Consider the following 16,330-nt stretch of genomic DNA (forward strand, 5'->3'; position numbering starts at 1 on the left):
GAATCAGACGGAGCTCCGTTTGGGAAGTAGCCGTTAAAAAATAGTCGTTAAGGCATTTTTTTAAACCAGATAGACGTCTGTCTAGGCTACTGAGACCAGATGAACAACCATATGGCCTAGACGGACATCCGTCTACACACAGAGTGCACGAGTAAGTCCCATCTAGGGACATAGGGGGTTTTAGGTACTTCTAGACAATTCCTAAGCCTCATACACTCTTCTAGCATGTCATAGGTCAGTTTAATGACATGATACATGTGCAATTGAGTGCAACATGTGGGTGTGTATGAGAGTGTCCTAAGTCTTAAATTTTCTAAGTTTTCTTGCTTGTGCTTGACTTGATATTCTTGAGTATTCTGGTGCTTTTATTTCTTGGTCATTTTGACTTAGATTTCTTGTTCAAGCTTTGCATGTCTTGAATTGGCTTCAAACATCCAGTGAGTTGGGTCCAATGAGTTGGATTAGGTCCATTTGTTGTTGTATTCAGTTAAAAAATCATAACTTAGTATAGACATTATTAGTACTTCATGTTTGTTATCATCAAAACTAATGGAGGCTGATATGGCAATGCTAATATGGCATTTCCCAACAGAATTGAAACAAAGATTTATATTCAAAACATCCATCTGTTTGTAAACAAAGATGAGCAGAAAAATGGTTCTCCACCTAATTTCTTAAACCAAACAAACTCATACTAAAGATCAGACTTATGCTTAATCGTATAAATCCATGTATATTTTGTATGTTGATCTATAAAAACAACATAATATCTAAATCCATCACATGAAACAACTGGTGCAAGTCTCCAAATGTTTAAATGAACAATATCAAGTGGAACACGGCTTATTGTTGTGGAAGACTAAAAGGGCAGCCTGTGACTATGAGAACATTGACACGCTTCACACATAGGCAATGAACTAGATGACAAAGCAAGTTGATGAAGAACCAAGCGTGTCCTTTGAGGAGCTAGATAACGAAGATGTCAATGCCAGTCCTTAATAGTAGTTACAAGGGCAGTAGCAACAGTGCAATTCAAAACAGAGGAACCTATACAACAATTTCTACTAGAAGGATTACAAAACATAAAACTAGAATTTGTAGATTCCTTGCATACAGCAGAATGTAATCCAAAAACAACAAGTACAGACAATTAGAGCTCTTCCCCTCTAGCAAAACCCTATGTGTCAGACAATTCTCAACCAAGAAATTCCTAGAGAAAAATTCAAAATAAGCATTGTGGTTAAGAGAGAACCGAGAAATAGACAACAAATTACACTTAACAGAAGGCACACATAGCAGATTCGTTAATGTAAAATTTCTACCAGATGTTGTAACAATAGAAGCACCAATATGAGAAATGAGAAGAGCCTAGCCATTACCTATGTAAACATTTTAGTATTAGAAGGTCCCTGAGCTACAAGATTTGCAGTCTAAATTGAGAGTGACAGAGGAAGACGCCAATCGCCTCATGTGGAGTTCATGAGTCAAGGGCAATCCAAAGAGTTCATCAAAAGACACTAACTCTGCCCGAAGCCTAACGGATGTGGAGAGATCATTAAACTCCTCGCCAAGACCACGAAGAGTCGCTAACACCATATCACTATCTGGAACAAGGGAGTTAGCCGTGGCCAGGGCATCCAAGAACGATTGAACCTCAAGAAGGTAGTCAGCAATAGATGAAGAACCTTTTTGGACATGGAAGACCCTATCTTTCAAGTCAAGAACCCTAAATTTTGAACTGAGCCACAAACCTTGTTCAAGGCAATCCAAGCTTCAAACGATGCAGCAGCAGAAATCACGTGCGGCAAGACACTAGGAGACAAAGATGACACCAAGAACCCAAGAATTAGTTGATCTTGGCGATCCCAAAGCCTCTGAGAATATTGTGAAAATCGAATCAAATGCAGGTCGAGGATTTGAGCCATCAACGAAACCAATTAACTCATAACCACGAAGAAATGGCAAGAACTGTGCTCGCCACAAGAGAAGATTGGTAGAATCAAGCTTGATAGGGAGATTAGACCCGAAGTTCAAAGAAATCACAGCAGAAGATGAAGATGGGAGAGGCGACACACTGGGGCAACGCCATGAACTAGAATTGAGTTAGGGCAGAGACCCGTAAGAGAAACTGGAGAAACTGATACCATTAATAAATCTAACTTGTATTATGTATTGGGAGAGTACAGGTACTATATAAAGAGAAATACAATGAATTACCTAAAGTACCGATCCAACAGAATGTAATGACTAAGAGTCCCTAACAAAAACAAGGACCAATTTGAATATTGTGAAAGATGACAAATGTGCTCTGGTCCTTCCAGCCTTGTTTGTGAGGAATTTACCCAGGTTAGGTTTGGGATCCCCAAGTGTCTTGTCTGAGTTCAGAATTATTGTAGCCTATATGTCTTGGTTACTTGATATTTCAGATTTTGTTTGGCTCATTTTATAGGCCTGCTCATCTCTTGAATTTTGTTCAGTGAGATGTAGCTTAATTATAGCCTTGGTAGCTGTGTCTTTAAATTCCTTCTCTCTCTTTGTTCTTATCAAAATGATGTTATGTAATGAAAAAAAGTAGGCTAATCAAAGGGTAGTACCATGAAATCTTAAGTGAGTTCTAACTATATATGGTTTTACTTGTTTTATACCAAACTTGTTACATGTTTAACTAGAGGATTTCTCAGTCCTACTGATTGCAGAAATTAGATAATTTCCATCATATTTTTCGTCATTTCTCTACAACTTTCATTTGTTTCCTTTTCCATATCATAATGGGTAGTTCAGCAACACATTCTTGAACACATTCCTCTTTTGATCCTCAGGCATTACCACCAATCTACAGTGACAACAGCTTCACACCTATTCCACCACATCAAAAGAAATCATTCCACTTAATCGATCGGGAGCTCTATTCTCGTATTATCATCAGTCTCTGCTGCAGCTTGCCACAGGCAAGGCAAGTACTTGCTCTATGGATCTGGCTTGAAGAGATTGGGTTTCCAACCATCAATGCCAGGGTGTTAAAATTATCAAAAAAAGTACTACATTATGTGGTTGATGAAGCCGTCCTCTGCATAAACTGTATTCAAACGGGTACAATTCCTCCCTCACCTTTCTGTGATATCCCATTGACAACTAATATTTTGGAGAGTGATATTTCTCTCGAGTTCTTCCTTCATCACAAGAAGATTGCTCTCGAGGGGATAACAAGGATCATGCAGAATATCCACGGTGCGGTGTTTCAGGATATAGAACAATTATCAGCTTCTACACCCGAACCAGTTATGGATCAATACTTGAATGGACTCATTATCAGGCCTTACGGCGAAGGTTGCAGTAATAGAGTAGCAGTTGATGGTAGGAATACACAAATGAACTACCAAAGACAAGTTTCAATTCCGCAATCAAGAAGGAATTCTTTTGCAAGGCCATTGAATGAGAGTTCACCGGAAATTGAACGAACGATGTTCTTTACATTTTCCAGAGGATATTCATTTTCAGAAGACGAGCTGCTAGAGTTCCTTACTGGAATGTTCGGAGACTGCATTGAATCAATTAGTATGGAGAAGGTAACTGGCCCCGGTGACAAACCAATATATGCACATGTGATATTAAAGAAAGCTTCAACAGTTACCCTAATTCTTGAAGGTAAAGACAAGGCCAAGTTCTTCGTCAATGGAAAACATATCTGGGCAAGGCGCTGGGAGATGAGGGGTAACAAACCCTATTGAGGAATTAATCATATATGTTTAACTCTATCCTTTGAGAAAACTTGTTTTGGGTGATTGAAGTTTGTACTTTTAATTCTTACTTTTTCAGTAGTACATATAAAGGGATTGCTTTCATTGACTAGTTTCATGTGATTGGCATTATTTTTTTGATTATGTTCTCTGAGATGCAAAAGATATCGAGGGAGATAGAGGTGGCATGAGGTTGACTCTGGTCATATTTAAGGACGATAACAATCATAACAGAAAATCATAGGTAGCAAAAGAAATGTAGCATTCAAAAGGAGACATTTAATGATGGAAATAATGTAGCCGTCATTGAAAAAAAAGGTCTCTCTTAAGAGACCAAATAGAACACTGTTCATAATCACAGCCAAAGAAACAATCCATGCAATAACCAAATGCTTAAAATACTTAAAAACAAACTTTTAATAGGTATTATTATTATTATTTTATTAATATTTTAAAGTGTTAAAATCCTAATATATATGTTTTATTTTCATCTAATAAAAACAAAACTTCAAAAAAAAGCACAAAAATAAACAAAAGTCATTACACTGTTCTAGTGGTGAAACCAACTCTTTTCTAGTAAAAGCTTTCACAAAGCAAAGAAGAAGAAAAAATTGTTTGTGCAATTTTCCAAACATTTGTTTCAGATCGTCTTCAACGTCTCCCATGCATCGAAGTTTTCCTATCTCAGAAACCTAGCATTGGTCACTTCTAACAAAATGCCATAGGAGTGCAAGAAAGTTTTTCAAAAGAAAAGAAGAAGAAAAAAATTGTTTGTTCAATTTTTCAGTAAATATTGAATTTCAAATCATCTTCAACGTCCAACAATAGCCACTATCTGCTACGAATGAGCGCCACCTATCTCAATAGAAATCCTAGTAGTTTGATTTACACCTTCTAACATAAAATGTCCATAAATTCCAAGATGGCTTATAATTCATCACATTGTTCTCTCTACTTCTTTCAAGACACGTGGTATTTATTCTTAGCGGCCAATGAATGGCCACTACTTTCGGCACTACAAATGATTCAAATCCTAAATAATGAGGGGTAAAAGGATTAGAGAAGAGTTTTGCGGTGGATTTATTTGTTCCTCCCACCTCTTTTTCTTCAATTGTTTTTGCTTTTTTCTTCTTTTTTTTTTTCCCTAAATGTTTTATCTTCCCTCAGTTTTTAATAGGATCCATTTTATATATTTTTTTTAAGAAACTTTTCCATTTTTCACTCACTTGTATAGACACCCTTAAATGTGACTGTAAATATTTGTTAACGTTTTTTATTTATTTAATTTTAAAATTTTTCTTTTATTTTTTTTAGGTGAAGATTTTCCCTTGTCTCTTTTATAGGATTTGATTAAATCATGTGTTATTGTTTATCCATAATATATATCTATATTATACAGTCTAGCATAATTTAGTTATTGTTTGTGATATAATCTCAATTTCAAATGTTTATATCATTTTGACTCGGCTTTAAGTCTGCTAACGCAAAATGGAGAAAACAGTCGATTTCGTAGTGGGAAAAATTGAACGATTTTAATTAAATCTAATAAAACCAAATGGTTGAAATTCCCAATGTCTTACTACCACTACCACTTGCTAAATAAGAGACACCAACAGTTATCTCCTTCTCGGTCTTACCAAAACACCAATGAAAAAAGTTTTGGGTAATTTTCACCTAGACCCTCTAGGTTTTGGTCTATATCATTTTTAGTCCAAAAAAATTGAGGTTTTGCATCTGCCTCCCCTATGTTATGGAAAAAGTCAATTTGAAGATAAATTATCACTTTTATGACCAATTTGCCTTTATTTTTTATTTAATTTAAATTTTTTACATATACCCCTCCCCCTGTCACAAAACTCATGACTCCTTTTTAGTCCAAAAATTATAGAAAAGTCCCAAATAAATTTTAAAATATGACCAAAATACCCTTATATGTTAAAATGACTCAAATACCCCTTAACTTAAGCCCTATTTACAAAGATTAACCTTAAATGGAAATGGGTGTTTGCTCTTTGGTTGAGTTGAGCAAATGGGAGATAAAGAAGATGGGTGGAGGGGGAATCTCTTCATCCATCTTGGCTAAGATTCTACTTTGCAAATAGGGTTTAAGCTAAGGGGTACTTGACTCATTTTAACATTTAAGGGTATTTTGGTCATATTTTAAAATTTATTTGAATTCTAAGACTTTTCTGTAATTTTTGGACTAAAAGGGGAGCCACGAGTTTCATGGCAGGTGAGGTGTATATATAAAATAATTAAATTAAAAAAATAAGGGGAAATTGGTCATAGAAGTGATAATTTGTCATTAAATTGACTTTTTCCATAGCACAGAGAGGCAGATGCAAAGTCTCAGTCTTTTTTGGCTAAAAATGACATAGGCCAAACTACTAGATAAAAATTATTATTAGGATGAAACTAGTGATCACTCTATATTATGTTGTAAATTACATGACACGCACTTGAAAAATTATAAGTTACCCACAATTTATTTTTGCTGTTAAATGCTAGGTAAAATTACCTAAATGCCTTTATCTCCGTTTAAGTCCTTTAAAATGATTCTACCCAACCCTAAGATAGGTAAAGGGAGAATGCATTGACCATCTTTTACCTACATATATTCTTCCTACATCTCTCATTCTCTCTTGTTGGGAAACAAATCTTTCTCGTCTATATGTGAATCAAAAACAATAGATGAATAACTTGCAATATAGAAACAAATAAAACAAAAACAAGCAATCAAGCATACAACCACATGAACACCAAAAATTTTAACGTGGAAAACCCTTTAAAACGAAGATAAAAATCACGGCGCCTAGTCCAGACAAAATTTTCGTTATATGGTAAATAATAGGTTTACCAAATCTTGAAGATAACACTTCTTCTCAAGCTTTCTACCAAATCTTGAAGATAACACAACCATCAAAGAGAGAGAGAATAAAACACTTGAAGAATCCAATAAAAATATAACTAAAATTGTTATTTCTCACCTCTTGAAAGCTCAAAATAAAATACCCAAAAACTTAGATATTACTTCTAAGTTGAAGATAACAAAAGCATGAGAGGTTGCAAGAAAAACAGAACATCCAAAAAAAGCAACAAAGAAAAGATTGATTGCTGAAATATTTTTCTGCTCTTCTTTCTTCTCCAAAAAATCAAAATATTTCTTCAAAATGGCTTCTACTCAATACACTCTTTCCAAAAAAGCAAAGAACAACATATCTGTAAACAAAATTCACTTTCAAAACACTTTTCTCTCTCCTAGGAAAGTATTCAACAAAACTCTTTCAATTACATGATTCGTTAAGTAATATTCAATTACAAATAATTTAAACAACAATTCCTTCCTTAAAAGCTTCCATATCTGTACATTCTCCAGCCATCTTCTTTATCTATAAATTCTTCTTGAACATGGAGACGTGTTAGAAAGCATTGTGGTAGCATATGAAGCAGGTCGACTCTCTGTTTTTCCTGCTCCACAAGCAATAATGCAGAAAGCTGCCAAAATCTGCCAGGTTTAAAATCAACCTGATCATATGCAAACTCATTTGTTTTCTTTTCATTGCCTCAGATGACCATCTGATATATCCATAGAGAATGGTCACAAAGACATGGGAAGCAGTCTCTAAAGATTGTCTCCATTGGATAGTGACAATCAACCATTTGAACAGGATCATTGAAACCAATAAGATCTTCAAAGGGGCTTCAACATATTTTCTAAATAACAATGGTACCTCCTCCTAATAATTCAAGTATAGATCTTTCTCTTTTGTAGGTAAAGACCAACCATTAATAAACACATTTGGATTGTCCAACTCTGCAGGGGGCTGAAAATCCACAAAGTACAAAACTTGTATCAATTTCTTTGTCATTTCCAGTATGATAATTCAAAATTTCCAGGCAGATTACCAATCAAACCTTCGGAGGATTGTAATCCAATGTGGGTACTGATCAGTTTGCAATCTAAATAATTAGAAAACACTTCTGCATCCCCTCTTGATATTTTCCCGCAATTTATCTGATGATTTTCTTCGCTGCACCATCTTTTGATCTGTTTATGGCCCTTCTCCCAAATAAATAGGGTCATTTAAAAAGAACATTGCCCTCCAATCAGCTCCATACGAGGTCATACTTGATACCAGGGGATTAAAGTGTGAATGACCTTTTTTCTTTGCCTAAAAATTCTTTGTAATAGTCCATCCTCAGAGGAATTGTTGATGGGGGAGGATGTAGGCATCCAAATCACTACAGAGGATGGCAGCTTGGTCAAGCTGTTAGGAAGACGGCATCACTATTCTTAGGTAGGCCACTTAACTGTGATGTTTTTGGTGCATAGCCTTCTGACTTTAAAAGCAACAAAATCGCATCCAATATGTCATATAATTCCTGAGACTGGGGATGTGACTTGTCAGCAACCAAAAATTCATGAATTTTTCCATCCACTTCTATAAAGCTATTCCCAGGAGACTTCTTTATACCCCGTTCTCTCATCAGACTTCTAACCATCCTCACATCATCCCATCTTCTTCTACTAGCATACATATTTGCTAGTAGAGCATAGATCCCACTATCTTTAGGGTCCAAGTGCAGAAGTTTGTCTGCCACAAGCTTACCCAATTCCATGTTCCCATGCATTCTGCATGCATTCAGAAGAGCACCCCAAGCAGCTTCATCTGGCTCCATTGGCATTGTGTTTATCAACTTAACTGCCTCTTCCAGAAGGCCAACTCGGCCAAGTAGGTCAATCATGCATGCATAATGTGCTGCTTTTGGCTCTATACCAAACACCCTTCTCATGTTTCCGAAGTATTCCTTCCCTTGGATGACCAGCCCACCATGACTACAAGCTGATAAGACACCCACAAATGTGATATCATCAGGCACAATATCCTTAATCATTTGAGAAAAAAGTCCAAGAGCCTGCTCGGCATATCCATGAACTGCATAACCAACAATCATTGAATTCCATGATACCAAATCTTTTTCTGGCATCATGTTGAAAACTTCTGCAGCTGCATCAATATTACCACATTTAGCATACATGTCAATAAATGCATTAGCCAGAATTGCACTAAGTTTAACTCTTCTCTGATCAACATAATAGTGATGAATCCGCTGACCAAGATCCAAGCAACCAGATTGACCACATGCAGAAAGCACGCAAACCAGAGTGCTCTCTATGGGCACCACATTCGCCTTCTCCATCTCATGGAACAACTCTAACGCTTTCTCTGGTTGATTTCTCTGTGAATAACCAGAAATCATTGCATTCCAAGATACAACATTCCTCTCAGGCATCTCATCAAAAAACTTCCTTGCAAGTTCTAAATTGCCATCTCTGGCATAGCCATTGATCATAGTGGTCCATGAGAAAACATCGTGAACTTCCATCCTATCAAAGATTTCTCTTGCAGACTTCAAGCAACCACATTTAACATACATATCCATCAATGCATTCATCAAATTCATGCTATGCTCCACATTTTTCTTCTCTATATAACGATGTATTGATTTTCCCAGGCTCAAATCCCCTGCCTGTGAACAAGCGGAGAGAACAACAGTCATAGTAACCTCATTGGGTATAGCACTACTCGGCAACATCAGATTAAATAACTTCAAAGCCTCATCTGGAAGGTTATTCTGGGCGTACCCATTAATCATTGTAGTCCAAGAAAATACATCCCTCTCAAGACTTTCGTCGAACAAAAGACGGGCAGATTCCAGATACCCATGTTTTGCATACAAATGCAAAAGCCCATTTACAATTAGCAAATCTGTTTCACAACCCAACTTGAATATCAAGCAATGGAGTTCTTCACCCTCCATAACTCCCGGGAACTGCTCACAAGCCTTCAGTACAAAGACAAAGGTGCGACTATCCATGTCAACTTGTTGTTGGACCATACGACGAAACAGAAAGAAACCCAAGTCAGGACTTCTAGCTTTACAGTAACCCCTAATCATGGTATTCCAAATATAAGTATTGGGTTCCGCAATTTGGGTAAATATGAGATGAGCATGGTTGATGTCGCTGGAATTGGACAGAGCACAGAAAGTCAAAACCCGGCTAACTGGGAAAATGTGGGTTATAAGACCAGTTCGAGTCATTTGGGCTTGGACTTGCTTCAGTTCTGACATTGATTTGCAAGATTCAAGGGTTAAGAGAAGTGGGTTTGTAATGATCACAGTATTTTGGGAGATCCATTTTGGTTTCTGGGGAGGAATAGTCGAGAACTGCTTGAGCCACCTGAGAAATGTTTCGGATTTCCTGCGAACTGAAGAAAAGTAGAGACGAGACAAGGAAAAGAGAAGAACTCGAAGCATATGATTCCAATGGCTAGCATTGAGAGTTTTGCACTCTCCGTTGTTCTTCTAAGACTATGTGCAATCACTAATTTGCTTGTTGGAGGTTTAATCAACCAATCCAGTTGAGCACATTTTTGTAGTTCAGTAAACTTGGAATGCCGAACAGATTTTTGAAGCAACAGAAATATAATTCCAAATTAGGGTGTACCTAATATAGGGCTTCCATCACTATAGAGTTAAAAAGAATCATAAAATACATAACTTTATCCCTTGCTTTCTTGCTTTAGCTTGAATATCAAACACCATCACGTCACAAAAATGATGCCAGATTTGAAAGCATGTAAAGAAAAACACATGGGTGATGCCTTTTAGAAATGCAGAGACATCTCCCCAGCAGGTGATTTGTTGGATTTTCCAAATTAGTGCAGCAGTAGTTTTCGAATGAGAATGGGTGGAAGGAAGATAATGTTTAAAACTAGGAATAGTAACTTTTGTAGTTGCTTGAGGTTCATTGGTTACAAATATTATAAAGTGTGAGCTTCTTGCCATCTGATATGGGCTACGAGAACTGGTTGCTTGTCAGATTTACCAAGTTCAAAAATAGCTTGGACTCTCTTGCTTCAGTTTAGATGATTAAAGGGACTGTTGATACGGAATCTCGCTTCGTTAGCCCTTCCGTACTCATGCCAATGGCTTGGTCAGAGATGTTGACTAGACCTCGACCTTGTGAGGACAACTCCGCGAGATCCAACGAGCTCGACCTTGTGGGGTCGAGATACGTCTCCGAACTGGGTTATATCAAAGATGCAAGGAGGCCGGACAAGTCGTAGCAATAATATGATCTCAACTACTCAATAGAGAATTCAAGTAATTGATCACAAGAAGTATGAATACCTGCCATCTAGTGTTTATCAGAGGTCTTTATATAGTGTATGGTGATAGAGTTAGTCCAACTTCATGATGAATAGGGGGCCATCACTGGCTTTGAGTTATTGTAGGAGAGTAACTCTTTAGAAGAGTCATTTTACCTAACTAAGGGCTCTCTTCTCGAGGGTTGTTGGGTACCAAGTTCAGGAGTCTGGACCCTTCAGTAGATGATCAAGGGGCCATGCCTCATCTGGTAGCTTTATTCGGATGGATTTATTAGTGTGGTCGGTCCTGACCATGAACCTCCGTAGTCGGACCCTGTTAGGTTGCGAACCTGGTCGGATCGTGCAACCACCGGTTCAGAACGGGGATATAGAATGACCATTTTAGTCATTAACAGGACCATGCCTCGTTCATGGTTTCCCAAATACCGCTCCATTAGCTTGTTATCAGGCATATTCCCTTAGGTTGGTTACTTAGCATGTTGGGCTGGTAGGAGTCTACCTTCACGAGGCCATAGGCTCAAAGTCATGGGATGCTAGTTCGGATGGATTTATTAGTGTTACGCTAGTAGAGTCCGGATGATCCACTCTTGGACACCTCTAACACTAGTTCGGATTTTCCTTGCTTAGGTTGCGATACATAGTAAACGGATGTGCTGCAAGCACCGTTAAGTTTATAATGTACTTTTGGACAACCATCTGGATGTTATGACATAGAATGACTATCTACAGATTTTTAGCATACAACGGGACCATGCACGTCCCGCCCCAAATGGTAAGCTTTAGTTGTTATAGGATATTGCAGAGATGGTGGCGAGATTTGTTGTTTGTATCTTCATATGTAAGATGAAGGAAAACAATTGTCGCGTTGATTTTCTTGTCATGTTGGTGGCCGTAGAAGAAGAGTTGAATTTTGATTTCGATGCTCGCTTGAGATCCTTCATAGTTATGTCCATGAGAAAGCTCGACGGAAAATATTTCCGTATGTGACACTCTTTTGTACATCGTTTGCTTAATTTAACATAACATTTATTTTCATCTTGCTCCAAAAAAAAATCTAAAATTTCAAGACAACACAATCTTGTCTATTATAATGACTTTCTTGTGTGCATTGTCTGTGGATAAAATCTCTGAGTCAACAAGATCTTTTTCAATATTCTTAAACCTTCAAACACAAGAGAGAAGCATCAACGAAAAATGATGTATAAAGGCAAGAAAAAATTATCAATAAATAGGTGATGAAAAAATACACACATATACCACTACTAAAAAAAACACATTTTGGCGACGGAACACATTTTTGGCTACGATTTCATACTGTCGCTGCTGACGTCGCCTATACTGCCATCAAGGAAAATCCAACTCTTCTTTCCAAACCCCTTTCATTCCATCACTGGCGCCCACCACTACCGCAAATCAACCACCATTCTTTGAAACCCAATTATTGGATAGCTCCAGATCAAGATAGAGATTTATTTGCATTTGATTGATAAAAGAAAATGAAATTACCGGAATCATGAAATTCACAACAATAAGAAGGTGAGAATGGGTAAGGGGAAAAAAAAAATTTAAATGTTTAAAACTAACCTACTTGTAAAATGGTTTCATAGTGTCCTCTTCCTAGTTCCCACTTATATCAAGGGATTTCAATTTTAGATTTTACTATTATTTTTTTGTATCTATCTATTGTAAATAATTACTTCAAAAAGAAAGATGAGCATTTATTACCTTCAAAAATGAACATCATTGAAGCCAAAAAGTTTTCTTCCTTACTAGAAAAACTAATAGATTGGTGTGCAAGGATTGTAAATGCAATACCAAGGAAAAGCTTAACTACATAATATAGACTTGTGGTCTTGAATATGCGTCTAATCTCAAAAATTCATAAAATGTACAAGATTAATTATCCCAAATAAGATGGTGGAACTTGAAAAAAGAGTGCTTGAAATCCTTCGCTAATGAAGTAGTCAAAGAAGAAAAGTGAGATTTTGAGAGGAACACTAATACGATGTGGAATGAGATAACTATGTGTATCAAGGAGGCTAAAGATGTCTTAAAGTTGTGTTTGTTTTGTAAGGGGGGGGGAAATTTTTAAAAATTTTTCTTTTTTTTCCTTTCCCAAATTTTTTTTCCCCCCCCCCCCCCCCCCCCCCCCCCCCCCCCCCCCCCCCCCCCCCCCCCCCCCCCCCCCCCCCCCCCCCCCCCCCCCCCCCCCCCCCCCCCCCCCCCCCCCCCCCCGAATCAAAATGAAAGTTCTATCTTTATAGAGATACTTGGTGGTGGGATAACAATAATCAAATGACTAATGTATATGTAGATCTATCTTTGTTATAAATGATGTGCATGCCCTTATTTTAATGTGTACAAGAGTAGTCAATGAAATTTTCAAATCAAACAGGGTGGAGTGTGGGGCTGTTTTGGAATAGGCGCATCTAATGCAGGATTGGTAGAGTGGTAGAGATCCATGTTTCTCAGGAGGTCGTGGGTTCGACCCTTGCTACGCATATGCGCACTGCAAGCAACAATGTACTCCCCAAATCCGAGGATGTAATCTAAGGTGCGAATGGGTACAAGGCCGAGCGAACGAGCTAAACCCATCGCATCGATCCAAAACCTTAATTACCAAAAAAAAAAAAAATCTGAGAGTTTAGAATTTAGATCAGGAGGTGTATGAACTACATATCGGCACACGAGTTTCCAAAAATCAGGTAATTTCTAAAATAATTTCTACAAAAAATGTGAAGAAAAAAAAAAAGTTTTTTTCATATATTCTCAAGAGTGCATTCTAGAGCCGAAATCCATTTCGGAAAGGACATTTCACATTTGTGAGCAGGTAATAAGGGCAAAATCACAGAAAGATCATATCAGAAGAACAAGGAAGTCACTAGGGTAGCACAGCCATGGCGCTCTTGACCAGACGAACTCTGGGTTCTTTCCTTTCTCGAGCTCTCTCATCTCCATTATCATTTTCGTCTCCTATTCATTCACGATTGGCAGTGGCTGTTCTTGAGAAGCAGCTTCAGCAATTCTCTCCGGAGTCAAGAAGAATCCCGATTCGTCCCAAAACATCTGGGTCAGGGTATTCTCCCTTGAACGACCCTTCTCCCAACTGGAGCAATAGACCCCCCAAGGAAACAATTCTTCTCGATGGTTGCGACTATGAGCATTGGCTTATCGTCATGGAATTCCCTGAAGATCCTAAACCTTCTGAAGATGATATGATTGCAGCATATGTCAAGACATTAACCGCAGTCGTCGGAAGGTGCTATAAATCTTCATTTTCCTTTCAAATTTACCCTATTTCTTTTCAATTCCTCTTATAGTGTAGTCTCTGTTTGTTGTGTTTAATAGCGAGGAGGAGGCAAAGAAGAAGATTTACTCTGTTTGCACAACCACCTATACGGGTTTTGGTGCTTTGATCTCTGAAGAGCTCTCCTACAAGGTTAAAGGTATGATATCCTGGGGTTTAGGGTTTAAGTAAGGGTTCTACTCGATTTTTTTCTGTTTTCCATTTTAATTTGTATTTTTGGTGGTTAAGCAAACTTTTTGTGAATAGGACAACCTGGTGTTCTTTGGGTGTTGCCTGATTCATATCTTGATGTGCCCAACAAAGACTACGGAGGTGGGTAGTAGATGAAGGTTTAATATATTGAATGACCAAAATTGTGTTCTTATCTGTTGAAATTATCTGGTATGATGTGTAAGGTTCTAGATTTCTTATCCTTCTTCTTCTATCTGATTAGGTGATCTGTTTGTTGATGGGAAAGTCATCCATAGACCACAGTTCAGGTTCAATGAGAGGCAGCAAACAAGAAACAGACCACGCCCAAGGTATGATAGGCGCCGAGAGACAATGCAAGTTGAAAGAAGAGAACCTGTGAATAGAGTAGTGGAGACAGCTGAGCCCAAAAGAAACTGATAATGCAAACAAGCTCTATGAGTGAACAGATTTGTCTCAGAGTGATTGCATACTGAGTCACGGATACGTTCAAAGGGACAGTGCTTGAGAACTTGTGGCTTACTTAACAAAAGGGATCACTTTGTGAAGTGAGTTAATCTATTAGAAATTTTGATTTATCGTTTATTTGGAAGTGGGAGGAGAGGTGTATGCTTTATTGTGTAGTGTGTTTCATGACATACATTGTTGCTAAACTGTCCTGTAGGAAGATGAGAAATGTGCATATTCTTAATACTGTTCTCTGCAGCTCAGGTTTCAAATTCTGTTAATGAATGAGTGGGGATTTTGTCTGGATTTTCTTTGATCCTAGATAATTTTTGGTGCTCTTAATTTCATTATTTAGCTCAACATTATCCCAACTGAAAAGATCTGCTCAATTATCAGTTAATGTTTCTTTGTTTAATATTGATGACTTTGGAATTGCTTTTCTTGTTCTGCAATGTTTTGTGTTTACCATTTGAGAATGAGGAAAATATTAACCCATCATATTTTCAAGGATTTAACTGTGTATGGTGTCCTCTATTTCTTGGCCTTCCATTTCTTCTCTCGTTAATAGTTGAACATTATCAACTTCATACTGTAGAAGCTCTCTAAGAAAATTCCAGGGCTAGGGTTTTGATATTCTTGATGATAGAAATAGGTACTGTTTTAGAGTTTGGAAAGTGTTTATGACGTTTGGCTTAAGTAATGGAGAATTGAGGGAGAAGTAAATTTAAGATGATTGACCTATACTAGGTGGCTTAATAAGAGTTTCTATGGTGGTTGATTTCATGGGTGCAAGATTCATGTCACAATGGGAAGAAAGCAAACATTGTATTCATGCATTCTAACTCAAGAATGATATGTAGTAGCTTTTAAAGAACAGCTTCAACAAGGAAAGATTTTGAAGTTGAATACAGGTCCAAAACCAGCAGGGAAACTTCATTAACATTAGAGGAAAACAGTTTTGAGCCTTTGTTTGTAGTTCATGACATTTTGACCCTTATCCTGTTCTTATTTCAACTCAAACTCTGTCCTGCCACATCTGCGCATTATCTAATCTTGGCTTCAATGGGGGTGTCTGCCATTAACACCACTTTGAGTGGGGGACAGAAGAGTCACTTGGGCTCACTTGTCTCATTTTAAAAGATGGTTGAATGAAAGGGTGATAAATGACTTCATCAGTTTTTTTCCAGTTATGCTCAAGGACTGTGTCAGTGGCAAGATGAAGTAAGGTTTAGGAAGGTGAACCACAAAGTTGTTCTCTTAATAAAACCTCTCCAGTTATCCCTAACAAGTCAAGCTGTTTTCTGCCCTCCTTCTTGATTTTGCTTGCCAGACCTCCAGGGTTGAAGTGCTTACATGTATTCTACTTCTGTATGGAATCTTGAAAGTTGGCAACCATCTAAAGGAGAACGTAGACAATCTGCAGTTACATAGTTAGGCATTACCTTCACAAAGTTACGGTCTAATAAACTTAAACA

The 16,330-nt window shown here is 37.6% G+C and overlaps 2 protein-coding genes and 1 pseudogene across 2 annotated transcripts; 2 read left to right on the forward strand and 1 right to left on the reverse strand.

Annotated features, from left to right (window-relative positions):
• The first annotated feature begins 2,301 nt into the window (after positions 1 to 2,301).
• On the forward strand, positions 2,302 to 3,728 carry LOC149000058 (uncharacterized). Its single transcript, XM_089139115.1, has 2 exons — positions 2,302 to 2,346; positions 2,820 to 3,728. Exons 1-2 carry the CDS (start codon positions 2,302 to 2,304, stop codon positions 3,726 to 3,728), a joined length of 954 nt encoding a protein of 317 aa, XP_088995241.1.
• Positions 3,729 to 7,602: 3,874 nt separating this feature from the next.
• Positions 7,603 to 10,274, reverse strand: LOC149000059 (pentatricopeptide repeat-containing protein At2g22410, mitochondrial pseudogene; annotated as a pseudogene).
• Positions 10,275 to 13,729: 3,455 nt separating this feature from the next.
• MORF3 (plastid developmental protein DAG) lies at positions 13,730 to 15,261 on the forward strand. The gene is made up of 4 exons (XM_089140949.1): positions 13,730 to 14,171; positions 14,261 to 14,358; positions 14,466 to 14,531; positions 14,653 to 15,261. The coding sequence occupies exons 1-4, from the start codon at positions 13,810 to 13,812 to the stop codon at positions 14,826 to 14,828; spliced, it is 702 nt and encodes a 233-aa protein (XP_088997075.1). The 5' UTR covers positions 13,730 to 13,809; the 3' UTR covers positions 14,829 to 15,261.
• Positions 15,262 to 16,330: the final 1,069 nt, after the last annotated feature.

This window comes from Hakea prostrata, chromosome 11 (assembly GCF_041222555.1).
Source record: "Hakea prostrata isolate BN-2017 chromosome 11, UWA_Hpros_2, whole genome shotgun sequence".
NCBI classification, from domain to species: domain Eukaryota; kingdom Viridiplantae; phylum Streptophyta; class Magnoliopsida; order Proteales; family Proteaceae; genus Hakea; species Hakea prostrata.